The sequence below is a fragment of the Marmota monax genome, unplaced genomic scaffold (genome assembly GCF_021218885.2).
Source record: "Marmota monax isolate L192 unplaced genomic scaffold, Marmota_monax_Labrador192_F-V1.1 WCK01_AAM20220418_F8-fsc00062, whole genome shotgun sequence".
Classification (NCBI taxonomy): Eukaryota; Metazoa; Chordata; class Mammalia; order Rodentia; family Sciuridae; genus Marmota; species Marmota monax.
In genome coordinates, this window is record NW_026695221.1 from 5,518,026 (window position 1) to 5,545,505 (window position 27,480).

Below are 27,480 nucleotides of genomic sequence, written 5' to 3' on the forward strand. Positions count from 1 at the left end.
AGGTGTGCTAGCACACATAGCTCAAGTGACCACCTCCTCACTGAGTGCAAAGACACCTCTTCCAACTTTCTCCAGCAAAGCTCCTCCCCTCCCAAGTTAGACCAGGGCCTGGGCAATCACACCAGCTCCCTACAACTGCTTCTCCCCAGATTCCTTGGCTGACCCACTGCCCGTGCTCAGGGCACGAGACCCCAGTACAGAAACACAGCACCTGGCTGGCCTGAAGAAAACAGCAGGGTAGTGTGGCCTCCATGCAATCTGACACCAGGGTCTGTGCTGAGGGGAATTTAGGACCAGTTTCTTGCAAATGGAGCTAAGAGGAAGGACAGACAGCCAGTCAATTCCAGAAAGGAAAATTTTTATCTAAAAAGAAATAAAATGTTTTATCATACACACAAACACACACACTGAAGGCCACAATGGGAGAGTGTAAAACAATTCCAATCAGATTCATCTGTCTTCTAGGGTCCTTTGGACTTGGGTTTCTGGAGGAGTATCACCCAGGACCCCACAGTCGCGACTGCAGTTGCCACCACCTCCACTGATGAGATCCCAGAAGCTCCTCCTTAGAGACACAGGAAGCAGGTCTGCAGGAAAAAGCCTCAGGCCCAGCCTGGGGCTGGAGCGGGAGTCTGTGGCCTCAAGCCTTTGTGCTCGGCTGGGCCACGGGCACTGCCCATTGTTCCCCCTCCTCACCTTTCCGACCCCACTGTGGAGACTGAGGGAGGCAACAGGCTCTCCAGGGGGGATTCAGAGTCCTGAGGATGCAGTTCACAGTCTGGGTTTGCGGAGAAGAGAGGAACGAAGCAGGAATACAGCCAGTGGTCTTGTCCTCAGCTGGCAGGTGTGCGTTGGGGTGGCCCCACAGGCGTTCATGATGGGTTGACTGGCAGGCTTCCCTGCCTCTACACCCCAGTCTGCTCTTTGATCCAGTCCCGAAATACAGGTAGCCTCGTATACACGCCTGGCTTGTTTCTCTGGGCGCAGCCTTCACCCCAGCTCACCACACCTGCCTGGAAGATTCGTCCATCCTCCTCCACGCTGGACAAGGGGCCCCCGGAATCACCCTGAGTAGAGAAAGCCCTGTGCGTGAGGGCCTTGCCCCATCTCTCCCCAGGACTGGCCTCTCCCCAGGACCCGCCCACTGGCAGCCCACACACCTGGCAGGCATCCACGCCCCCAGAGAGGAAGCCCACACACATCATCCGAGGGGTGATCTGCTGCGGCATCAGGCCCTCACAGGTCGTCTGGTTGATGATGCGGATCTCACCCTTCTGCAGGATCAGCGCCCCGGAGCCTGTAGAGCGGGTAGGACAGGGCTGACTCAAACAGGGAGCTCTCCTACGAGCTGCATGGGGAAAAGGTCACTGGAGATGCTCCCCACAAGAGGCAGTTGACCAGCAAAGCTCTGTAAACAGCCCAGGTGTGGACAACTAACAAATGCGTAAGTAATTGATGGCACTTCTCAATGGAATACTACTCAACCAGAAAATAGGCAATATGCTGGAAATCTGTCAGATGATATGAAGTCAAATGTGCACCAAGGTAAGGGGTGTGAAGAAAGCAGGAGGACAGAAAGTGCCACCAGATGCCACAGTGGTTTTGCCAGGGCAGGGGAGCTACAAGTCAGGTTTTTATTCTTTACCTCTCTATATGCTACAAATTTTCAGCAACATGCTATATAAATATTACAGTGGATTTAAAATTTTTTTTACGTTTGCCAACAGACTGCCTCCTACAAGTGGGTGCAGAAGGAACAGGCCACTCATTTCCATGACAGGTAATATCACAGCACAGTTAATGGCCTTTCCAAGTGACAAAGGGCAGCCACACCCACATTCTCATATACATTAAGTACCACTTCTTTTTGCCCATGAAGAACCAAGGTCAGAGTTTAAGAAACTCACCCAAGTCACTCAGGTAGTTAAGTGGCAAAGCCAGGCCTTCAGTCCAGAGCCCAACCTGCAAATCCCATGCCCCTTTTACATTCTACCTTATACAGCCTCATCCTGCCAGGCAAAAAGAAATCAGGGAAATCCATTGGCTCAGAAGCCAGGCAGACAAGTTAGACACCAAAAAGGATGCAAATACAGAGGCAGGATAGCTGATAGCCACCTCCGAAGAAGGCCTGAGGCTCTCTGCAGGTCCCTGGGCCCAGCCTGAAGCTTACCTCCCTCCTGGGTGTGCCCCCAGCCTGTGACCCAGATGGCCTTGCCAACAGGGAAGACATGAGAAGTGTCAGGCAGGCAAATCGGCCGCACCACAGAACTGTACTCAGCAGGCTTCTTCAGCTCCAACAGTGCAATGTCATAGTCGAAGGTGAAGTCATTGAAGGAAGGGTGGGTGATGATACGCTTGAGCTGGTGCTCCTGCACCCCAGAGTCACTGCGCTTGCTCTGATCATGAAGGCCCAGGAAGGCAGTCCACAAAGTGGGGTCTGAATACCTGGGAGGTGTCAGAGGAGAAGTGGCCATGAGACTGCAATTGCAAGGCTGCGCCAGGACACATGTGAGTGTGTGTGCACACCAGTACTACACCAAGTTCCTGCTCACCATACATAAAGCCACCAGGACCTGCTAAGAAGCAGGTGACAGAGGAAAGTGGCCCTTACTTGGGCTTGATCCTAAACTGAAAACTCTATTAAGCACCCTGACACAGCACTGAACCTCTCTGGACATCTTTATTCCCTCTTTTAATACACTTTTAATCTGATTATCAAGAAATACGTGTCTTGGCTGAGTGCACTTGTAATCCCAGAGGCTGACGCAAGAGGATGGTAAGTCTGGGGCCAGCCCTATTTCAAAATAAAATTTAAAATGCTGGGGATGTAGCTCAGTGTAGAACACTTGCCTAGCATGGTCGAGATTCTGGGTTCAATCTCTAGTAATGCAAGAAAAAAAAAAAGTATCTTTTAATCTGATCTTTCAAGGAGGAATAACTCAAAAATCATCCAATTTTTTAACACAATGGTATATATATTCTGAGACCAAAGCGAATTGAAAAATATATTGAGTTTTAATGTGAGGTTAGTGATTGGCCGTGGAACAAGTTAGCAATTCTGAAGCCATATCAGACCATATCTGGAGGACAAGAGCAAAGAAGCGAGGACACAAATGTGGCTGAGAGCCAACTTCCAGTGTGGGGAAAAAAGAGATTTACAAAAATGAAAAGTCTCACTAAAACTTCATGATTTAAAAAATTTAGCCTCAAAGTAATGCCATTCCCAGGGGCACCCGAGACTTAGATTCCGTTTCTCCATTAAAAGGAACCAGGGCTCTTTGGAGAAGTGGCAATTTCAGATCTGGAGCAAAAAAAGTTATAGGCTGAAGTACTAAAGAAGTGTCCTAGCAGCTGCGCTTAAGTCAGAAATGGTTCCCCAAAACACAGGTACACATGCAAAGAGCAAAATAAAGTAAATGGGGTCAAGTGCAACAATTAGTGAACGTAGAGAGGGTCCGAGGTGCTCATTGCTCTAGTCCTTTTTTCCTTTCTTCCTTTCACCACTATACTTGCAACATTTTGTAGGACTGAACATTTTCCAAAATAAAAAATTGAAAAAAAAAATAGATCTTTAAAATAGAAAAATCTAAATTGCAGAGAAAAGCATGAAAACCTACTTCATTTTCTCTCTCAGGAAAGTCAAGAGGTAGCTGAGCTGTGTAGCCATAGCACCCCTCCTCATCCCTGCCCTGAGCTGGGCCTCCTCCCTGCTGAAGCCCTGCTGTTCCACAGGTCCCCTGACTCCCCTTGCATTGGTCACCTCCTTGTCATTTGTGCTGCCACACAGCCCGCTCACCAGAACCTCACACCCTGACTGAAGCATTACCCTCCAAACTGGGTCTCTACTCTCTAAAAAAGAACTTCCTAAAAACTGCTCTTGTGAGATCCTTTTCATTTTGTTAAGCAACATAAAGTGATTCCCAAGACGAATCAGGTCAGACCTCAACTTCCCACCACCACTCATTGGCCTTTCCCTTTCTTCTTTTTTCTTTTTCTTTTTTGGTATGGGGGATTGAATCCAGGGGTACTCTATTACTGAGCTACATCCCCAGCCATTTTTATTTTTATTTTGAGACAGGGTCTTGCTGAGTTGTTCGGGCTGGCCTTGAACTTGTGATCCTCCTGACTCAGCTTCCCAAGTAGCTGGGATTAGAGGTGTGCACTGCTGTGCCCAGCTAGTCTTCCCTTTTCTAATGTTTCTTCCCATTCATCCTTCATCCTGGCGATACAGGCATCCATCCATTTACTCATTCATTCATTCAGTAACTATTGGGCACCCATGATGTTCTAGGAATTACACTAAACTCAGTCCCTTTTTTTAAGTTGACAGTTTACTGGGGGAGAGAGACATGAAAATCATCGATCACAGCCCAACATGAAAAATGTCCCACAGAGGAAGGGATAGAAAGCTCTGGAAGAGTACAGGTTGGGTAGCAGTGAGAGGAAGGAAATAAATCAAGTCCTAAAGTCAAAAAGGATTGGATCAAAGTCTGCAGGTAGGGCAGAAAGCAGCATATTTAAAAAGAAAACGGTGAGTTTTTAGGAAGCAAAACTTGAATAACATAAAGGTATAAGACCAGAGGTGAGACTAAGGCTGGTCAGATTGGCAGAAGACAGATGACATGGCTGTCATTGGAAGGGGGTCATTGGAAAGGGGATTCTACTTTATCCTGCAAGCCAGGGCAAGCATTTAAGCAAGAGGTTGATGCAATAAGATTTTGGAAAGACTGTGCTGGCAATGTATTGTGCAGACCAGAGTGCTGGGAGGGAGCAAGGAGGTCTGTAGTCTAGGGCAAGCCAAAGGATGCTTCAGGAATGCTCAGTAGGCAAGATCTCAGAAGTAGAAAGGATGAGATAGGATGGAGGAGAGGGACAGTCAGCCTAGTCCCTTCCACCTCCATTCTGTGTTATCCCAGCACAGAAAGGCCCTTGTCAGGCTCCTTGCCTCACCTCCTCTCCCCGAAACTGGGCCCCATGCACCCAACAACCCCAAACCCTCTTTCGAGAAACCCTCTCTATTAATCCTGCACAGTGGTCTTTTTCCTACAGCCAACATTATTCACCCAGAAAAGCATTCAATTTCATCAGCAAGTTCAGTGCTATAGTTGAGATTTAGAGTGTCGCCTTAAAGGTCCATATGCTAAAGACTTGGTCCCTATGGTGGCACTTTTGGGAGGTGGTATAACCTTTTAGAGGTGGGGCCTACTGGGAGGTCTTTAGGTCACTGGGGCATGCTCTTGAAGGGGAGATTATGAGACCCCAGTCCCTTCCTCTTCTTCTCTTTTGCTTCCCAGCCACAAGGTAAACAATTTTTTGGTACTGGGGATTGAACCCAGGGGTGCTTAATCACTGAATCACATCCCCAGCCCTTTCTATTTTTAATTTGAAACAGGGTCTTGCTAAGTTTCTGAGACTGGCTTCAAACTTGTGATGCTCCTGCCTCAGCCTCCTGAGTGTCTGGGATTGCCAGGCATACACCACCATGCCCAGCAGGGAGAACAGTTTTGCTCTGTCCCTTGATCTCTGCCATGGCCATTCAACCAGAGGCTTTTAAAAGCAATGGGTCCACCTAATCATAGATTGGAACCTCTAAAACTGTGAGCAAAAAAAAAGTGACCCTTTTCTAAGCTGATTGTTTCAGGTATTTGTCACAGTGATGGAAAGCCAACTGACAGACTGCCAGTGTTTAAGGTCTGCACACCTACCAGGAACAGAGAGACCAGGAGGGCAGATGCAGTCATTGAAACTTCCCATAGTAATCACTAAGACAGCATTTACAAGAACCAAGCACCCTTCTCCAGGCTGACCAAACAGCCCTGCAATTTAAGATAAGGACTTGAGTAAAGAATCATTTGCTTAAGACACACAGTTAATAAGTGTGGGCCACCATTTAAATGTAGGCAGCTTGTGTACTTCATGGCATTAAAACACCTTTCAGGACAGGTGCAGTGGCGCATGCCTGTAATCCCAGTAGCTGGGGAGGCTGACCTACAAGTTCAAAGTCAGCCTCAGTAACTTAGCAAGGCACTAAACAACTCAGTGAGACCCTGTCTCTAAATAAAATACAAAATGGGGCTGAGGATGTGGTTCAGTGGTTGAGTGCCCCTGAGTTCAATCCCTGGTACCAAAAAGAAAAAGAAAAAGAAAAAAAAAAAAAAAAAAACCCACCTCTCCACAGTGCCTTAGGAGCACTAGATGACTCAGAAATGCACGCAGAGTAACTCGACCCCAGGTCCCCGCACACTTCACACGTCTGCCTCTGTGCACAACACTCCCTTTGTCTGGAAGGTCTGCACCACCTGGTCCTGCTGACAAAACCCCTCACATTCCAGCACTTGGTTTAGACACCTCTGCTCAATCGTCACCCTTCCCATCGCCTGGGGGGCCTGAGGTAGCCTGTACACAGTTCCGGCACAGCACTTACCACCTGTGTGCATGTGTGCATGAAGGTGTGAGCAACTGTAGTGTGTTATCCCTGACCTAGCAAGACTGTGAAGTACAGAAACTAAGGCTCGTTTCCCACATACTATTAACAACAATGGCTGTTATAAAAGGCACCATGAATTAGCAGAAGTAAGACAGATATTCAACAGAAGATGAGGAAAAAGAAATAAAAAATGAAATTTTGAAGCAAAGAAAGAGAAAGCAGTAAACACAGGCCCAATGCACGCACACGCGCGCGCGCACACACACACACACACACACACACACACACCCCTATCTCCTAGCTGGGCCCCCTGAAGGACCTAGAAATAGTGACTCTGCAAATAACAATGAGCACCCAGTTCTTGATTTCTAATACCATCCCCTGATGAAGTGCTCCTTGCAGAAGTGACTGGTTCTAAGGCTGGGGCAGAGAAGGTGTCAGATGAGTCTAGTGTTGCTAGAAAGCAAAGGAGTGACTCCGAAACACTGAAAGAATGGAACAAGTCAAAGGGACACAGAAGCGGCCCTCAAGGAGTTCCCAACCGGCAATTCTGGAACAATATGAGCAACAAAGTAAGTATCACGTTATTGGGTTACAACCCCCAAATACAAAATAGATACATGAGTCAACATGAATGCAAATAAATGAAAAAGGACAAACTTCCTTACAGTGCACCTATACTAGAATGGAAAATAACATTTGTTCTTTGCTTTCACTCTCATTTGTTGAGTATTTTTTATTTGCCAGGTAAACTATGCTGAATGTTTAATACTTTTCCTCATTTAATCTGTATACTAACTTTTACAAGTAGGTATTCTTCTGTTTCACCTATGAGGAAATTGTGTTTCTGAGAATTTGAGTCACATGTGAGACAACTCATTAGTAATTAGGGAAGTCAAAGTTTAAATTCAATCTTAGCTCCACAGCCAGCACTCTTAACCAATATTTCTTTTAAGTCAGCTAACCAATAAATAACTCAATATATTAGCACAAAAGGGATTTGAAAGTGGTTCAAATTAATCATGTTTAATTAAAGAGATCATGATTAGTGAACACAACATTCATCTTAACCGGAGCCAGGACAAGGGAATGTATTCTTCACTGAGTGACCAGTTCTGTCTTCTTCCTCTCTTACACCAGTATCCAAGTCACTTGAGAGAAATAGAAATCTATCATATAGTCTGGTACATTTATATCCCATTTCTTTAAATGTTATGGAGGACTTACATTTCTATCTTTTCATTTAAAGTCATCCAAGACTGCTTTATGTACTGTTCCTTAGGAACATTGTATCACATGCTTAATTTCTGCACAGTGAGTTCTATTCTTCTGGCACACAATTCCACTGCTGCCTCTTGTACACTCTTCAGACATGTATCCAAAGATAGAAAAGACAGCTTCAGACATGTATCCAAAGATAGAAAAGACAGCAGTGGAATGAAAAAGCCCTGTTTTCATAAACTTATTGTGTTTGGATATACCAGTCATCCGGAGTGTTATTTGCAGCAACAGCCATTTCTTTTCCAGGGGGACTACAAAAAAGATGAAGCTGTCAACTTACAGATATATATCTATCAAGTAAATCCAGAGTCTGCTGTGCATGTAGGGAAGTAATTTTTGAGACCCCAATCTACTAGACTTCTCAAAATTCTCATCACTCCTTTTTATTAGACAACAAAAGCAAGAATGGTCTTCACCTACTCTATACAAAACATGCTTTGATGCTACAGCTAATGTGACAGTTTTTGTCAGAGTAAGATAGAGTCACTTTGTGAACATCCAGATATGAAAAATTGTGTTCTATATGTGTAATATGAATTATAATGCATTCTGCTATCATATATAACAAAATTTTCAAAAAAAAGAAAAATTCTAAATAGACTCACATCCAAAGATCAGAGAAAATAATGACGTGGTAGTGGAGAAAGCTAGCAAGCACTACCTTAACCAAAGGATAATGAGCAACATCACCAGAGGCAGGTCATGCTCACACATGTGATGGTTTAGATCTGGACTGTCCTCCCAAAAGCTCGTGTTGAGAGCACGAACCTCATGCAGCAAGGTTCAGAGGTGGGGCTTGGGCAATGACTGGATCTTGAGGGCTCTCACTGGATGGACTTATCCACTGGTAGCTGAATGGGCTACTGGGAGTGGGACCTAGCTAGAGGTCACTGGCGGTGTGCCTGGGAAGAGTTTATCCTGTCCCCAGGCCCTCCCCCCCTGCCCCCCTCCCCGTGTGTGTGTGTGTGTGTGTGTGTGTGTATCTCTCTCTCTCTCTCTCTCTCTCTCTCTCTCTCTCTCTCTCTCTCCTTCCTGAAAGCCAGGAGCTGAGTAGCCTTCCTCTGCCACGCCCTTCAGCCATGAAATTTTTGCCTTGGAGCTAGTCAACCATGGACTGAATCCTCTGAGTTGTTGAGCCAAAATAAATCTTTCTTTTTCTAAGGTGTTCTCGTTGAGTATTTTAGTCACGGTGACAAAAAGCTGACTACCACATATCATTTATCTGCTGAAATGATGTGACATTCTTTCCAAATGTTCCTAACTCCAGTCCGGTCATGAGAAAAACATCAGACTAACTCACAGGAGGACTTTCCACACAGCACATGGCCTTGGCACTGGCAAGGACAGGACTGAGACACTCCCATTCTAGAGACAGGGCAAGGGGGACCGGGACACTCCCGTCCTAGAGACAGGGTAAGGAGACGCTCGCCTGCCTGGGCTGGCTCCTGAGCAGAAAGGACATTAGCATGAAACTTGGTTAGTGAAATCTGGAGTTTAATTACTTGGAACGGACCAGTGTTAGTTTCTGAGTATAAACACACATGCTAACGTGGAGGAGCCCTGGGTAAAGGGTACATGAGAAATCCATAACACTTTTACAATTTGAAATAAAAAGTTTATTTTTAAAAATTCTTAAATAAGTTCTTAAAACCCCACTAAGAAAAAAAATCCTTCCTGCCCAGGGTGGAGCTCAGTATGACAAAACAAGAAAGAAGAACTGGCTCAGGTTGGATGGGCCTGGATGAGGCTCGATGGCGACAATCTACAGAGGCCCAGGGGAAAATGAGCCAGCCCTGCTCCCTCCAGCCATTTGCTGCCTCCATCACCCACACCACACACACCTGTGCCTTTGGCTGCCTTCCTGCTGTGGGCCCCATCTCTCCTCTCCATAAAAGGTCAAGGCAGCCTGGGTTGCCTGTCCCCGAGCTGCCTACTGCAGAAGAGCTTGCAGTTGGCAGCAAGGTACAATCCCCTAGAAGGCCCACAGAGCAAGCTATCCCCTTAGACTCCTTCCTGTGGCCAATGGCCAGACAACCTGCACAGGCCAGGAGCAAGACCCCAATAACCCCAGCCCCATACCTAGTCAACTCCTGCAAATTCTCTAGCCTCCTAGACTCTGGTGCCTGCCCACCTAGCCTTGGAACACGAATGTGGCTCTTCTTCCAGGCCTTGAAAAACCAGCCTCTACCTCAGAGCAAAGCCTGTCCAAGGAAGGGATATCACCTTTGTCCTTGGAAAGACCCACAGAGCACTCCTAGGCATATTCCCACCCTGCTGAGTTGTTTATCTACAAATAACAGGAGAGATCTGCTGGCCAGGTGTCCCGGACTCAGTCAGGCTAGGTGAGGACCCATAGCAACCCCCTAGCAGCCACCAATCAGCATGAGACAGGGAAATACCTGGGATGCCAGATGACCCTCCCAGTAGTTTATGGTGGTTGATAACGTGTTGGGAAACCATGTAGTTCAGCACGAACACCACTCTTGGCTTAAACCAATCAGTTCAAATGAATCCCCCTCTTGTAGTAACCAATCACCCCTACCCAACTTGTTCCCGCCAGTGAATGTGCTGATCATGTTTTAGAGTTGTTATTTGATTTTCCGGTGGTGTGTGATGATTTGCTAAGAGATGCTATTATGTATGTGGGGGCCCCTGCCTTCTCCAAAGAATGTATAAAACTGCTGCAAACCCTGGGCTTGGGGCCTCTCAGCGTCACCAGTTGCTGTGTGTGCGCGGAGGACCAAGCTAGCTCGCAATAAACACCTCTTTGCTGCTTACATCGATCTTGGGTCTCTGGTGGTCTTTTGGGGATCCTGAATTCGAGCATAACAGCCTGCACCTACTATGTGACAGGCATAGCACTATGTACCAAGGACAATATAATATTTAATTCTCACAACTCTAAGAATGAGAACTAACAGCATCATATTATCCTTGAAGAACCCCAGGCCTAAGAAGTTTGAATAACTTGCCTAAGGTCACTTGCAAACCAGAGCAGGATTGAAAAACCAAGACTCTTCTTTAACCAATTCCAGGGAACCATGCAATACAGACATTAACCAAAAAGGCTTTGGAATCAACACTTGAGCTCAAGTTTGGTTTTGCCACATAGCTGTGCAACCTTGACCAAATGCCCTTACCTTTCTGAGTCTGTTTCTATAAAGTAGAGATATAAACAGATCGGCCCCACTAGGGGTGGCACAGAAAGTATTTGACTGAGAGAGTACCTAATAAAAGTGAGTTTCTATTAGCACTGTTACTAAGCTCTGTTGCTAGATAACTGCCACTCTCCACCACCCTATCCTAGTGACAGCCCACCCTGGCATGACTCATAGGCACAGGGGACCTCATCACCCACCCAGAGACCTACCTGAAATCTCTGTCATCCATAAAACAGTGGGCTGCAGAGACCAGCCAGTTCGGAGAGATGAGCGAAGCCCCGCACACGTGGCCTTGGCCCTGGCTGTGGAGGCTCACCTGCCAGGGCCACTCACCCTGGTCTGCATTTGTGCCCCCAACGACCCGAGCCTGTTTGCTGAATGACCGCAGCCCACAGTCTGGAGAGAGAACAGAGAACCAAAGATGGCGGGCCACCCAACCACAAGGGAACAGCCAGACTCCCCACTCCAAGGGGAATCACCTCTGGCTCTGGCCTACACAGCAGTGCTGGAGCACAGGTGGCATGAGGGACTCTCTAGAGCCGCCAGGGGACCACTTCCCATCTGGAGAGCTGGCCTGGGGCATGCCTGCTCCACTAGCTAAGGAAGCTGACCTCAGCACTCTGAGCTTCAGGCACCCTCTGTGGTCCACCTTCCCCTTCCTCTCACCCCCACGCTCCCAGCTCCTCTATCCTGCACAAATGCACTAAGGGTCTTGAGACACCTGCTGGTTTGCTTAGACTCAATTTGGATGTCATTTGCCTAAATATTCTTGTTGACTGCCGAGAGGGAAGAGCCGAGGCCTGACAGGAAGGCACAGAACTATAACTCTGCCCAAACTGAACCCCTGTTTCAGCAACACACAGGGGCTGCAAGTTAACATATGGGCCGGTGGGGGAAACCCTGTCTGGTACTCAGAGGAGCTAAGGACTCCTCTCCAAGCCACTCACCAGTGGCTCCATCTACAGAGCAGGCACCAGCCCCAGCACCTCTGCTAGCACCCCAGCTGTGCCACAGAGGTACCAATGTGCTGCCTGCCTGGGCCTTTCTCCAGAACCAGAGCTAGGCTATGGTACAGCATCTTTGCTCCAGTCAAATGCACCAGCTTTCTGGGCACAGACCTAGGTGAGCAAGGTGCTGGCAGGATTTCCACCTCTGGGTGCACCCTTTTGTGGGTACCTTGCACAGTGAACAGCCTGCCTAACCAGACACAGAAGCTCTGCTTACCACAGTCCTTTTCATCGGAGCCATCACTACAGTCCTTCTTTCCGTCACACTCAGGGCTGCCCTTGCTCAGGCAGAGCCCATTGTGGCAGCGATAAGTGTGTTCAGTGCAAGTGACGACGCTCGCTGTTCAAGGAGGACACAGATGGGAATCAGCTCCTCTGCAGCCCATAACTATAAGCCAGAAGCCCTCAGAAGCATCTCATGATCCATCTACCTTCCACCCCTCCCCCAGGCTGGCCCCAACCATCACACCCATGTTCTCTACCTTCTAAAAGATTCTCCCCCAACTGATGCTCTTTCTTATCATTCTTAACAGGTTTATCTACTAATCTCTGGGCACGCTGCACAGTAGTGTGCTCCTAGTGCAGATACACCAGGAAGAAATGTCCGCATCCCTGTAGGAAGGCAGAGCCAGGTCTCACCACTGTCACACGAGATCTCGTCAGATCCATCCCCACAGTTGTCCTTCCCGTTGCACCGCTGGCTCTGTGGGAGGCACTTCCCATTGGCACACTGGAAGGTCCCAGCGGAACAACCTGGGGAAGAACAACTCCTTAATGATGGCCTGACATGCCCTTCTGCCCAGGCCAAGCGGGCAGCTGCAGGGAAGCCCAGATGGCCACCTGCCCCAGGATACTTACTGCACCCCTGCTCATCGCTGTTGTCCCCACAGTCATTCACGCTGTCACAGACCCAGAACAAGGGCTTGCAGAAGTTGTTCTTGCAGGTAAATTGGTGGGTGGCGTTGCATGCTGGAGTGAGGCAAGAGGCAGAAATCAGCTGCAAGGTTTGGTTGTGATCCTGGTCTTCTTGGTGGCAGCCTCATCACTCACGACTTCCCCCAGGGAAGCCTGGACAATCAGAGCCGCCAGGGGACCACTTCCCATCTGGAGAGCTGGCCTGGGGCATGCCTGCTCCACCAGCTAAGGAGCTGACCTCAGCACTTTCAAAACACTCCATCGCCTGCTTCACCAGCAGCCAGGAGTTGCAGACAGCAGCGGGAGGGAAAGGGGCCAGATGTCTCTGCACCCAGAGGGAGGGAGGGCAGCAGAACATAAGTACAAATTCCCACCACCTCGGGCCTTCTTGCCACAAGGGGCAGCCAGCAGGAGCCATGGGGCACAATGAGGGCAGGAGGGGACATTCCAGTTTCCCAGCGTGACTCACTGCAGTGTAACTCGTCACTGTAGTCGGTGCAGTCAGCCCAGCCATCGCAGCGCATGTTCCTCTGAATGCACCTCCCAGTTTTGCACGTGAACATCCCAGGGCAAGCTGTAGGGAACAAAGCAGGTCCGAGGTCTGTGGTCCCAACCTCCCGCCCTCAACGCCAACCTCACAGCCACATGGAAGACCCAGACTGCAAACAGGGAAGTCAGGCAGGCACTCAGGGTCACCCAGGCCCACCAAACTATGGCGAAGGGGGTTCCTACAGCAGCAGCCGGTGCAGGGCAGGGCTGGCCAAGCTCCTCCTGACTACCAGTGACGAACGCTAGCAGCTCCAGGCAAAGTGGAAGGAGGGGGCTGCATTAGCAGTGCTGCTGTACCCTCATGCCTCTGAGCACCAGGCTCCCGCCTGCAACAGGGGCAGCGGAGGCTCAGTACATGGATGATGTGCATGTCCTCGCCCAAGGGTTAATGACATCACCTATTTCCTTCATGCTAGGGAACTGTTCATATTTCACTGTCTCTGAAACTGGGAGGTGTTTGACAATTGGGGTCATCAAGCAGAGGACAAAGATGTGAGGAGACTGTTGTCACTGGCCCTGCACACATATGCTTTGGTCACAAGTATGTCTTTGGATCAAAGGTACTTGGCTCATCTAATTACACTTTTGGTAAGTCATGCAGTTGAATTTTAACTTAAACGTGGGTTCCTTAGTAGAGCAAAGATGTCTCCTGAAAGGTTATTCTATGATGCAGTGTTGAAATTTAAAACTACAGGTCCAAAATCCAAAACTCAAAGTGCTCCAAAATTCCAAATTTTTGAGCTCCAACATAATGACACACCTGAACTTGTGTGACAGATTATAGTCAAAAAAATAGGTGTACCAAATACACTATGTGTACAAGGTATATGTAAAATATAAATGAAGTTAGTCTAAGCACTAAATTCACATACTCCCCAAGATATCTCATTGCACATATGCAAATATTCCAAAATCCAAAATCTGAAATCGAAAACACTCTGGTCCCAAGCATTTCAGACAATGGAGACTCAATCTGTATTGTGTGCATCAACCAATTGCTATTCACACAGTCAAGGGTTATTTTCTAATGTGCTTCAAAAATTTGATATTTATCCTAAAAGTGCTCAACAGCCATAAAGACAAGCATAGATAAGAAAAGTCACAGTGATGTTGAACCGAAGGGACAGATAGCCCCAGGAAGACAAGAGAGGAGAATCCTCAGGCTCCAGATACATCGTGCTGGGAAGCAACCCTGAAGGGCATGGTGTGAACCTACATTTGCTGTCAGTCTTTTATAATAACTGCATCTGAAATAAAATTCTTTCCTCAAAAAGCTACTAGAAAATCTGGAACAAGACAGGGATGCCCTCTCTCTCCACTTCTCTTCAACATAGTTCTCAAAACACTGGCCAGAGCAATTAGACAGACGAAAGAAATTAAAGGCATCAAAATAGGAAAAGAAGAACTTAAATTATCACTATTTGCAGATGATATGATTCTATACCTAGCAGACCCAAAAGGCTCTACAAAGAAACTATTAGAGCTAATAAATGAATTCAGCAAAGTGGCAGGATATAAAATCAACACGCATAAATCAAAGGCATTCCTGTATATCAGCGACAAATCCTCTGAAATGGAAATGAGGACAACCACTCCATTCAAAATATCTTCAAAAAAAATAAAATACTTGGGAATCAACCTAACAAAAGAGGTGAAAGACTTATACAATGAAAACTACAGAACCCTAAAGAGAGAAATAGAAGAAGATCTTAGAAGATGGAAAAATATACCCTGTTCATGGATAGGCAGAACTAACATCATCAAAATGGCGATATTACCAAAAGTTCTCTATAGGTTTAATGCAATGCCAATCAAAATCCCAACGGCATTTCTTGTAGAAATAGAGAAAGCAATCATGAAATTCATATGGAAAAATAAAAGACCCAGAATAGCAAAAACAATGCTAAGCAAGAAGTGTGAATCAGGCGGTATAGCGATACCAGACTTCAAACTATACTACAGAGCAATAGTAACAAAAACAGCATGGTACTGGTACCAAAACAGGCGGGTGGACCAATGGTACAGAATAGAGGACACAGAAACCAATCCACAAAACTACAACTATCTTTTATTTGATAAAGGGGCTAAAAGCATGCAATGGAGGAAAGATAGCATCTTCAACAAATGGTGCTGGGAAAACTGGAAATCCATATGCAACAAAATGAAACTGAATCCCTTTCTCTCACCATGCACAAAAGTTAATTCAAAATGGATCAAGGAGCTTGATATCAAATCAGAGACGCGCCGTCTGATAGAAGAAAAAGTTGGCTACGATCTACATTCGGTGGGGTCGGGCTCCAAATTCCTCAATAGGACACCCATAGCACAAAAGTTAATAACTAGAATCAACAAATGGGACTTACTCAAACTAAAAAGTTTTTTCTCAGCAAAAGAAACAATAAGAGAGGTAAATAGGGAGCCTACATCATGGGAACAAATCTTTACTCCTCACACTTCAGATAGAGCCCTAATATCCAGAGTATACAAAGAACTCAAAAAATTAGACAATAAGAGAACAAACAACCCAATCAACAAATGGGCCAAGGACCTGAACAGACACTTCTCAGAGGAGGACATACAGTCAATCAACAAGTACATGAAAAAATGCTCAACATCTCTAGCTGTCAGAGAAATGCAAATCAAAACCACCCTAAGATACCATCTCACTCCAGTAAGATTGGCAGCCATTAGGAAGTCAAACAACAACAAGTGCTGGCGAGGATGTGGGGAAAAGGGTACACTTGTACATTGCTGGTGGGACTGCAGATTGGTGCAGCCAATTTGGAAAGCAGTATGGAGATTTCTTGGAAAGCTGGGAATGGAGCCACCATTTGACCCAGCTATTCCCCTTCTGGGTCTATTCCCTAAAGACCTAAAAAGAGCATGCTACAGGGACACTGCTACATCGATGTTCATAGCAGCACAGTTCACAATAGCAAGACTGTGGAACCAACCTAGATGCCCTTCAATAGACGAATGGATAAAAAAAATGTGGCATTTATACACAATGGAGTATTACTCTGCATTAAAAAATGACAAAATCATAGAATTTACAGGGAAATGGATGGCATTAGAGCAGATTATGCTAAGTGAAGCTAGCCAATCCCTAAAAAACAAATGCCAAATGTCTTCTTTGATATAAAGAGAGTAACTAAGAACAGAGTAGGGACGAAGAGTAGGAGAAGAAGATTAACATTCAACAGGGATGAGAGGTGGGAGGGAAAGGGAGAGAGAAGGGAAATTGCATGGTAATGGAAGGAGACCCTCAGGGTTATACAGTGGAGGAGATAGAGAGAGAGGAGGGGAGGGGAGGGGAGAGGTGGGGAGGGGGGAGGGTGGAGGATGGGAAAGGCAGCGGAGCACAACAGACACTAGTATGGCAATTTGTAAATCAATGGATGTGTAACTGATGTGATTCTGCAATCTGTGTATGGGGTGAAGGTGGGAGTTCATAACCCACTTGAATCAAAGTGTGGAATATGATATGTCAAGAAATTTGTAATGTTTTGAACAACCCACAATAAAAAAAAAAAAAAAAAAGCTACTAGAGTGATATGCATCTTACATTTCTAGTTATCTTTGAATCAGGAAAAGCACAATGCTGATAATATATAGAACAAACAGTGCATCCTGTGTAAATCCCTCTAACCAACCAGGCCCCTGCTGCAGTAGAATTTACTCACGGTCACTGGAGTCATAGGAGAGGTATTCAGCTAGGAACCCCATGTCAGTGTAGGACTGATCCGAGTGGAAGCGAACTGTGATTTTGTTGCTATTGCTGCTAACGACAAACTGGGACCTCTCTCCACAGTACCTAGTAGAGAGGCATAAGTGTGAGGGAGAGACAGCTCAGCATGAAGCCAGGACACTGGGCATGCACAGGACCCCTGCCCCCTCCCCACCTCCAGTGCCAAGGCCTGGCGGTCCCAATCCCCAGGAGCTCACTTCTCCCCATTGATCTCCACGTAGTCCTTGGGGCAAGTGCCCAGCGGCAAGTTGGGTTCCACCAGGTAGAAGATTTTGAAGCGCACCTTTACATTCTTATTTTTGGGTACCTGGAGAGAGAATGCTTTGGACTCTGAGTTCTTTTCCTCTTCCCTGAACCCCAGGATGTCACATGGCTGGTGGGCAGGTGGGCATGGAACAGCATGAAGCAGGGACACACTACAGTAGTTCCCTTATCTACAGGGGACAAGTCCCAAGACTTCAGTGGATGCCTGACAACCGAGATAGTACCTATATACCATGGTTTTTCCAATACATACCTATTAGAGGTGCTTCTCTCTCTCTCTCTTTTTCCCCCCAATTTTTATTTTTTAGAGTTTTTTTAAAGCAGATACACAAAAATACTAAAATTGTACATATTAATGGGGAAAACCATATAATGTTTGATGTATGTATACACTAATATTTCAATCAGGTTAAACATATGTATCTCCTTGAACACTGATTATTTCTTTATGGTGAAAACTTTCAAAATTCTTTCTTCGCCGGGCATGGTGGTGCACACCTGTAATCCTGGCAGCTTGGGAGGCTGAGGCGGAAGGATCACGAGTTCAAAGGCAACCTCAGCAACAGTGAGGTGCTTAGAGACTCAGTGAGACCCTGTCTCTAAATAAAATACAAATAGCACTGGGAATGTAGCTCAGTGACCAAGTGCCTCTGAGTTCAATCCCTGGTACAAAAAAAAAAAAAAAAAAAATCCTTCCTTCTAGCTTTTTTGAAATGTACAGTACGTTATTCTGTAGTCACCATACTGTGCAACAGTATACCAGAGTTGCTTGCTCCTGTCTTTCCCTATTCCTCCCTCCCACTGCTCACCCCAGTCTTTGGTAACCACTATTCTATTCTCAACTTCTATGAAATTCAGTGACTGAACCCAGGGCATTTAATCACTGAGCCACATTCCCAGCCCTTTTTTTATTTTGAGACAGGGTCTTCCTAAGTTGCTTAAGCCCTCACTAAATTGCTAAGGCTGGCCTCAGACTTGCAATCCTCCTGCCTCAGCCTCCCAAGTTACTATGATTGCAGGAGTACACCACCAAACTCAGTTGAGATCAACTGTTTTAAAACCCCAAGTGAGTGAGCTCATGTGGTGCTTGTCTTTCTGTGCCTGACTTATTTCATTTAACATAATGGTCTCCAGTTGCATCTATGTTGCCAACAAGATTTCATTCTTTTTTATGGCTGACTAGTATTTCATTGTGTATATGTACCCGAATATTTTTTTGTTTGCGTATTTGTTTGTTTTTTGGTACTGAGGACTGAACCCAGCACTTTACCACTCTGCCACATACCCAGTGCTTTTTATTTTTTATTTTGAGACAGGATCTCACTAAGTTGCTTAGGGCCTTGCTAAATTGCTAAGGCTGGCCTTAACTTTTAATATTCCTGCCTCAGCCTCCTGATGATTACTAGGATTATAGGCGTGCCCAACCATGCCCAGCTGAGGTTTAATTTATAAATCAAACACAGTAAGAGATTAATAACAGTAACTAATAAAATAGAAAAATTACAATATAAATTCTTTTTCCTTCTTAATTTCACAGATAGAAGATTTTATTTTACTCAGCATCCTCAGTGTACAATATTATTTTTCTTATTAAATTAAAAACATTCACATTTTCACCTAAAGGAAGCACTTTAGGGTTTCTCTTTGGCAAATAAGAATTGCTTTCATCACTATTCTTATACTTTGGGGCCATTATTAAGTAAAATAAAGGTCCTTGAAGATAAGAGCTACCACAGCAGTCAATCTGAAAACCAAGAAGGCTACTAAGTACCTAATGCCCAGGTAGCGTACATGCTGAATAAAGGGACGATTCCTATCCCAGGAGGATGATTCAGGTCAGAATGAGATTTGATCATGCTAATCAGACCAACATGCAATTCCAACCTTATGAATTATTTATTTCTGGAATTTTATAATTAACATTTTCAGACTGTTGTAACTGAGACCTCAGAAAGCAAAACCACAAAGAAGAGGAGAATACCATCTTCTATTACTAAAGAAGGCTTTCCTATTACTAAAGAAGGTTTTTGGAGAAGGAAAAGGGATGGATGATGATCAGGATGATACAGTGAGTGTTATCAATGGGCAAAATGCTCTTATCTCACTACCACTTGATAAGGACTTTTTCTCTGTGTTTCATGCAGATTCCCAGAGACCATCCTGACAGCACCTCTAAGGCACAGAACTTCAACCCCCTTTCTTCCTAGAAGCAGGCCTAGCATGGGGGAGGAGCTGGGACCTGAGTCAGCTTGGTACAGCAGAGGAAGATCCCACCTAACCCATGAGTATGTGAACTCTTCTGTTGCTGAAGGTGCTCATCTTCTCTCTTCTCCTTTCACCATTTACACCCTGGGGCATCCCCCCCCCCCCCCCCCCCCCCCCCCCCCGTGACCTTCCCTTTCACATATAGCACCTACCTCAATGTTCCATGTGCAGTCTATGTTGGGCGGGTAGTGGCCAGGGTAGTAAGGGCTGCTAAATGTCCCCTGGGATTCACGTAAGGAGCCTCCACAGCCTGAAGAGAAAAGCATGAGGGTGGAGGGCCAGCTCCACCAGTTAGGCAGGCAGAGAGACCATGCCCCAAGGGCAGCACCTGAGGCCCTCAGCTGCCTGGGCACCTGGTTGCTTTCCAGCGAGGTGCTCACAAGTTGACTGTTTTAAAAATAGCTCCTGACCCAGGTGGTCAGCAAAGTGTCATTTTGGCTCAAGCTCCAAACCTCTGTAGCTGATGGGGCCCAGTTTATTAGCCACAAGGTTGAGCCTATGGCCTCCTGGGCTCAGCTCACCCCTAAGGCCGGCCCCTTCCTCTGCACCTGTGAGCATTTTCTGCCCTCCCCTGCCCTTCCTTACTGCTCATCTTTGGCAGCTGGAAGAAGGTGGCCTCAAAGCCAGGATGCCGCCGTTCAGTGCTGGTTATCAGCGTGACAAGCAAGACGTTCTGGGAGGAGAGGAAGGTCAGGTTGTACGAGGGAGGGTAGGTGCCACACAGCCTGTGGGGGCAGAGGGACAGGAAGTTAGGAGAGAATTCAGGCTTGTCACACACCCAGCTCAGTTCCACACAGAGGGGAGTCAAGGACCCCTTTCCTAACTCTGGACAGGTGCACAAAAGGCCAAGGGTGGGGTCCAAAAGACCCTCAATAAAGTCCCTCCCCAAAGAGTTGGACAATCCTCACACAAAGAACAATAAACACTGTGAGGACTTAGGGATAAGACTGCTCATCTTTATTTAAAATAGTAAAACCCAAGAAAAATGAAATGCCTAACAGAGGATTCATTAAGTAAATCGTGTTAAATTATAACATCAGTAGTCAAAACAACTAATACTAATTAAGAACACGCCAGGCATAGTTCTCAGTGCTGTCGTTGTTGATTTTACAGTGCTGGAGTTCAAACCCAGGACCTCACACATGCTGAGCAAATGCTCTGCCACTGGTCCCCAATCCCAGCCCCTTAGTGCTTTTATAACTACTAACTCACAAATCTAAGCAATACTATTATCCCCATGTCACAGATAATAGAAAGCACAGACAGGTTCAGTAACTTTCCCAAGATCCCACAGTCAATAAATGACAGGCTCAGTAGTAAAACCCTTGCCTAGCATCCACAAAGCCCTGGGTTCCATACCCGGTACCACAAAATAATAAATAAATAAATAAGCAGCAGGGCTGGAATTCAAACTCAAGGCATTCAGAGCCCACAGTGCCAATGACCATGTCATCCTGCCTCTAATACAACCATTAAAAATGACTTAGGGCTGGGCATGGTGGTGCGCACCTGTAATCCCAGCAACTCAGGAGGCTGAGGCAGGAGGAACACAAGTTCAAGGCCAGCCTCGGCAATTTAGTGAGACCCTAAGCAACACAGTGAAACCTTGTCTAAAAATAAAATATTAAAAAGGGCTGGGGGTATAGCTCAGTGGTAAAGCACTCCCGATACCAAGAAAAATAAATAAATAAATAAGATAAATGACCAGGTCAGATTGATTTGGAAAGAACAGGTAACAAAACCAATTGTACACTATTGTATTATTGTACACCATAATCCTATTTCTTTTATTCTTTTTTTTTTTCAGTACTAGAGATTGAACCCAGAGGTGCTCTGCCACTGAGCTACATCCCAACTTTTTATTTTTTTATTTTGAGAAAGGGTCTGACATGTTGCTGAGTCTGACCTGGAACTTGTGGTCCTCTTGCCTCAGTTTCTTAAGTAGCTGGGATTACAGGGTTGCACCACAATGGTCAGAAATATAATCCTATTTCTAAAGACTCATACACATACGTACGTAGCCAAACAGTCTAGGAGAATATACATCAAAAACTTAAGATGGGAAGGGAGGGGAGGGGGGATAGTTGAGGATAGGAAAGGTAGCAGAACACAAGGTAGCAGAATACAACAGTCACTAATATGGCATTATGTAAAAATGTGGATGTGTAACCGATGTGATTCTGCAATCTGTATTTGGGGTAAAAATGGGAGTTCATAACCCACTTGAATCTAATGTATGAAATACGATATGTCAAGAGCTTTGTAATGTTTTGAACAACCAATTAAAAAAAAAAAGAAAAATTATAAAAAAAAAAAACCTTAACAATGGGCGGGCACAATGGTGAACATCTGTAATTGTAGTGGCTCAGGAGGCTGAGGCAGAAGGATCACCAATTCAAAGCCAACCTCGCAAACTTAGCAAGGCTCTAAGCAACTCAGTGAGACCCTGTCTTTAAATAAAATACAAACAAGGGCTGGGGATGTGGCTTATAGTTAAGTGCCCCTGAGTTCAATCTCCAGTACAAACGCACGCACACACACATACACACACAAAACTTAACAATGGCTACTCTTAGGTAGTAAGGTAATAGGTGACTTTTACCCTCCTTGATTGATGATTTCTACTTTTACTCTCTTGAGGTTGTGTATTTCTTTGTCATAAATTAGTAAATTACAGAGGCAGGAAAAGATGTGTAGAAATCCTGACTGCTGAGCTGTGGCAAAAAATGGTTCTATCTTGGTTTTGGCCTGAATTTTAACCCATCATTAAATGAATTAATGATGGAATTTATTTCATCATTAATCAAGAAACACCTGCCCACTTCCAGAGATCAATGTCAGGTGAACCTGACCACCTTCACCCAGGTATGAGAAGTGGGCTCCATCCTGACATGGAGCCAGCTAGGGCAAGCACCTTGGTGCTTCCCTCAGCAGGTGTATTAATCATGCCCTTTTATTATCTGTAATTCTTTTTTCCCCCCAATAATGGGAATTAAACCCAGAGGTGCTCAACTACTGAACTACATCCTCCATCCCTTTTCATTGTTGAGATAGGGTCTTGCTAAGTTGCGTAGGTCAGCCACAAACTTGAGACCCTGCTGCCTGTGGGATTACAGGCCTGTGGCACTGCATCTGGCTATTTTCTATAATTCTGATGCTCTGACATCGGGGGTTTTACTAACCCTGGAAAGACTACCTTCCAAGAGCTGCCAATCTTAGAAATGGTAAAGGACTTGCTGGCTACGGCACTTTTCCTATGCAGACCCCACACGCTATCAAACTCCCACATCGTACTCAGGAGGCAGAGAAAGTAAAGAGGAACTGTGGGCGACAGCCTTTACTGACGGTTTACATGGGAAAGGAAGAGTGCAGAGCAAACATGTTTAGGATTGGCTAGTTTCAATCATTACAGTAAGTTCTGCAGCATAGGACTGTCCCTTGATGTCTGGTACCTGGCCCTGGGGTGATTAAGCCAAGGGTAGTTTGGAAGTCTCAAAGTTGGGCGCTAGGCCAAGTACCAGACAGCAAGGGACAGTCCTATGCTCCAGAGCCTGCTATAATGATTGAAACCAGCCAGTCCTAAGCCTGTTCACCCTGTACTCATCCTTTCCTGTGTAAACCATGATAAAGGCTCTCACCCACAGTTCATCCTCTCTCCCTCTGCTTCCTGGACAACCCTGGGGCTCCACTGTATGGCCCTGCGTGCTGGCCATGACGTACAGCAGCCCCCCCCTGTTGGGAACTATAATGAACTGTCCGCAATGGCGGTGGCCTCCTCATCTGTGGGTTTTACTATCCCTAATTAATAATAAGAACTACATTTTTCCAAGGCAGATTCACCTTCCTTTTGGCAGTTAGGAAGCACATCCTGCTGATGCTGGATTCAGCATCCAGGGGCCCGTGAGCCTTCCTCAACCTTGCCAAAGCTAAGGAATCACCTGAGATCCCCTCCCCAACTGGAGCCTGTGCTGAGAAGCACCCCACAACTATCCTCTGTTACCTGCAAGTTTGGCCTATGGCCAAAATCATAAACTGAATCCCAATGCCTCACTACAGTTGGTTCAGTGGCTGACCCCTGCAGCTGCCAGACTCCTGTGGCCCCACCCCAGTTCCCTAGGACACTCACCGCACTACAGCATGGGGCTCCACAGGGCTCAGGGTGTCATACACCATGACCAGGTCACTACCCCGCACGTCACAGGGTGCAACATCAAAGCTGCGGAAGGTGAGGCTCAGGACTGAGTCGGCATCCCCCCGCAGGGCCCACTGGCAGCGGGCACGGGCCGGGTAGGGGCTGTTGGGGAATCCAGGTGTGGTGAAACGCGTCAGCTCCTTGCCACGGGCATGCAGGGCAAAACTGCATTTGTCTGCAGTAGATAAGGAGGGCATGGGGTGGGGCCAGGGCTGCCCCTGGGGTGACCAACCCAGAGACCCAGCAGGGGTGTACCCCAGGCCTAGCCTCCCCACTCTGAGACTTCCAAGGCTGCCCTGGGCCTGGAGAGAGAGAAGGAAGGGGGCTTCTCAGAGGGGAATGGAAAAAGAGGAGGGATGTGCTGGCCATTGGCAATGACTTCTAGGGACCCCCTTAGCTCAAAGGACATCTCGCCATACCCCTCCTTCTCTCAGCTTTAGGGGTGAGAAGCATGATACTCACTGTCCCGGGGCCTCTGTATTGTTCTGGGGTCGGAGGCTAAAGAACAAGAAGGAGAATATTTACTCATAGCATCTATTTCCTTATTCCTGCTTCCTTATTATCATAAGGGAGGTGCCCAGCAAGAGTCCTCTTCAGTGCAATGGGCCCCAGGCACACAGGTCCCCCCAACTCCACTCCTCTGCAGGCTGGCCTTCATGTGCCCACTCCTAGACTGCCCCAGACTCACGGAAGGCCACCACCGAAGTCATCACAAAGGACTGTAGTGCCCGAGATCTGGGTGGTAAGGAGATCACTTGCTCCTTTGCCATGATGCGCTCCGTCTCCTCCTCCAGGTGCTGCGGGATGCTGAACTCTGACCAATAGTAGGCGATGACACTGCCCTCACTAGGGAGAGAAGGTCAAGCCTGAGACAAGGACTGAGACAAGGCCGGAGGAGGTTCTGAAGACCCATAATCTCCCAGAACACAGGGACCTCAGTGCATATAGAGGCCCTATCATCCCAACTTTCTGTAGTGTCCACCGCTACCTTCTTATCCTCCTCTCAAAACGAGACATATTCTGTGGTAAGCTCAAGTTTAGAAGGGAAGGGAAAAAAATTCTAGATTGGAGTTTGGCCCCTAACTTGGGCACACAAAATCACTTTTCTATTCTGGGAAAGGAGGTAAGACCGCCACTTGCCACCCAGCTGTCCTGAGGTTTCAACTGAACACACAAAACAAAAAGTACTTTGGGTGCTGAGCACAGTGGCACACACCTAAAGTCTCAGCTACTTGGGAAGCTGAGGCAGGAGGATCACTTGAGCCCAGGAGTTCAAGGTCAGCCTGCACAATACAGCAACACTCCATCTCCAAAAAAAAAAAAAATGCTGGGGATGCAGCTCACTGGTAAAGCACCTGCTTAGCCTACATAAGGCACATGGTTCAATCCCCAGCACTGAAAAAAAAAAAAAAAAAAAAACACTCTGGGAATAAAATCTACTTTTAAAAAGATATATTTGTATGGAAGCCTTCTCAGGCACTCAACTTCCGCAAAGCCAAGTTTAGAAAAATACTCACTGCCCTTCCTGATCGCAGCTCACTTGGCTGGCCCTAGGCAAAGCAATCCACAGGCATTTGTGCACTTCCTCCTACCAACACTGCTGTGGCCACCACTGCCTTGGAGATAGGAGAATCAAGTGTGCTAATCACGTGCACAAAGGGTAGAACAAGGAGTCGCCTTGGTCCTATAAGCCAAGGCTTTCAGCTTCATCATACCCTAGGGTCCCAGGCATTTTGCCCCACATAGAATATCACATTGATCCCACTCCCAGACAGACCAGGGTCCACCCCACTCAAACCATCCCCCGGCACCCACCTGAAGGCAGTCACAACAGACTTCTTATGGTAGGGACCCAGGATAGGGACTTCACTGTATAACAGCTTCAGCTGAGGGGGAGGGGACAACACTCACAATAGGCCAAAGAACAATAATAATCCCTTCCCCAAGCCCAGGCTGCTCCCTCCCCTCCTGGGACCTGAGCTCCCCTCTCCATTGGCCCCCAGCCCAGTGACCTTGGAGCAAAGATGAGAGTGTCCTTTCTACTTGGGGGAGTTAGGATGCCAGGACAGGCAGCAGTTGGCAGGGACCCTGCCCCGGGATTGGACTCACCGCTTCCTTCACCTTGCTGGCCAAGCTTTTAAACTCAGTGGAGTTGGAGTTCTCATAAGCATCCACAAAGTTCTCATTTGTGATCCTCAGGTAGCCATTGAAGACCTTCTGGATCTGAGCATTCCGGTCTGTGCCAGGCCAGGAGAGTGGTCATGCCTCCACCTGTCCCCTCACACCTACAGCTACCCTTAGCTCCTGGGGGAGGAGTGTGGGGAGGGGCCAGCTCTGACCAGCAACTCATCCCTCCCTATCATGGCTCAAAAAACAGCCGAGGGAGGTGGCACCTGAGAGCACTCCCTCCAATCCCTCTAGGCTTCCCCCATTCTCTTCCTCACGTCCACCACTGGTGGCCTCTGGCTCTGTGCACTGCGGGAAGAGGGAGAGCCACCCCATATCCCCCTCCCCCATAGCCAACCCCAGCTGTACTCACACTGGAAGTGCCACACCAGCAAGCCAACCACGAGGGAGAGCAAGAGGAAGCTGATCAACAAGGCCACCAGCACCACCCAGCGCCTAGGTCCCCGCTTCTCCACCTTCTTGGCGTTGTTCACCGGCAAAAACTCCACACCTTCTTCGAAGCCCTTCATGTTCTGAACAGAAAGATGCACTGGGACTCAGAAACTCTCAGCCTAAGAGTCTCCCAGCCATGCTGGGGAAGAACATTGACATTTTGTGAGGTCTGCCTTGGAGAAAAAGTCAGGGCTGGGCTGAACATAAGGACCATCCATGAACATAAAGACCACTGTGCCAAGACTGCCTGCTGCAAGATGTGAACCTACTGGAGGAAAGTGAGGGAAGCCCTCCCATCCACACATCCCAGGCATGAATCACTTAAAATTAAATTGAAATTAAGGGCTAGCTAAACCCAGTCACCGAGGGTCTCAATTTCCACGAATCATCTTTGATTCAGGTAGATGTAAGCTCAAAGCCGTGACTGGCACTGGGGAATCTCTGGGGTGACCTGTAAGGCCAGCCCTCATCTGCTCCAATGCCACCCTATTTAGATTCAGTCCCCATGGTCACCAGGGCCAGGAGCCTGCGGGTGGCATAGAAACTCCATGCCCTTGCCCAGCAGCCTTGTCCCTGCTGATGTTTAACCAGCCAAAAGGGAAAGGGCACTAAGCCTGGGCAGCTCTGCAGAGCTGCAGTGAAACAGACCACTATGCTTTTAACCCAGGACCCAAGTGGATATGGAAAGCCAGCCCTCTCCTGGAATCCACACCCTTTTGTAAAAGCAAACAAGCAAAATTTCTGACAAACAGATGGCAGCTTCTTTGGGTTCCTCCCTGCCAGGATGGGGGGACATGAATATGGACAGGAGCAGGAGGGGTGTCCCAGGGGCCCCTGGCAGATGAGCAAGATTTCTCCCCAGAGCATACACTGGTGCTTCATCCTGCAGAGAGGCCTGCTTTTTCAGTGTGGTGCTTTAAGTTCAACTACTTCATACCCCCTCCAAAGGAGCTTATGACCACAACAGCCCTACTCCAAATTCCACAAAGTGACACCATCACTTTCAACAGTTTTCTGATGCTACCTTATATGCTTAACTTGATATTTCTTGA

At 47.0% G+C, this 27,480-nt stretch overlaps 1 protein-coding gene across 1 annotated transcript in view; it reads right to left on the reverse strand.

The window, feature by feature from the left end:
* Positions 1 to 341: 341 nt before the first annotated feature.
* Positions 342 to 27,480, reverse strand: part of St14 (ST14 transmembrane serine protease matriptase) — a 47,137-nt gene continuing 19,998 nt past the window's right edge. The window contains exons 2-19 of the mRNA XM_046432615.2: positions 26,349 to 26,508; positions 25,919 to 26,046; positions 25,625 to 25,695; positions 24,498 to 24,655; positions 24,272 to 24,307; positions 23,744 to 23,984; positions 20,203 to 20,342; positions 19,770 to 19,867; positions 17,286 to 17,395; positions 17,024 to 17,154; positions 13,261 to 13,365; positions 12,735 to 12,845; positions 12,516 to 12,629; positions 12,094 to 12,216; positions 11,079 to 11,265; positions 2,171 to 2,445; positions 1,161 to 1,297; positions 342 to 1,067 (exon numbers count right to left, since the gene is read on the reverse strand). Of these exons, the coding sequence (XP_046288571.1) occupies positions 906 to 1,067; positions 1,161 to 1,297; positions 2,171 to 2,445; positions 11,079 to 11,265; positions 12,094 to 12,216; positions 12,516 to 12,629; positions 12,735 to 12,845; positions 13,261 to 13,365; positions 17,024 to 17,154; positions 17,286 to 17,395; positions 19,770 to 19,867; positions 20,203 to 20,342; positions 23,744 to 23,984; positions 24,272 to 24,307; positions 24,498 to 24,655; positions 25,625 to 25,695; positions 25,919 to 26,046; positions 26,349 to 26,508 (2,487 nt within the window). The 3' untranslated portion in view covers positions 342 to 905. The remainder of the gene's footprint in view (positions 1,068 to 1,160; positions 1,298 to 2,170; positions 2,446 to 11,078; positions 11,266 to 12,093; positions 12,217 to 12,515; positions 12,630 to 12,734; positions 12,846 to 13,260; positions 13,366 to 17,023; positions 17,155 to 17,285; positions 17,396 to 19,769; positions 19,868 to 20,202; positions 20,343 to 23,743; positions 23,985 to 24,271; positions 24,308 to 24,497; positions 24,656 to 25,624; positions 25,696 to 25,918; positions 26,047 to 26,348; positions 26,509 to 27,480) is intronic.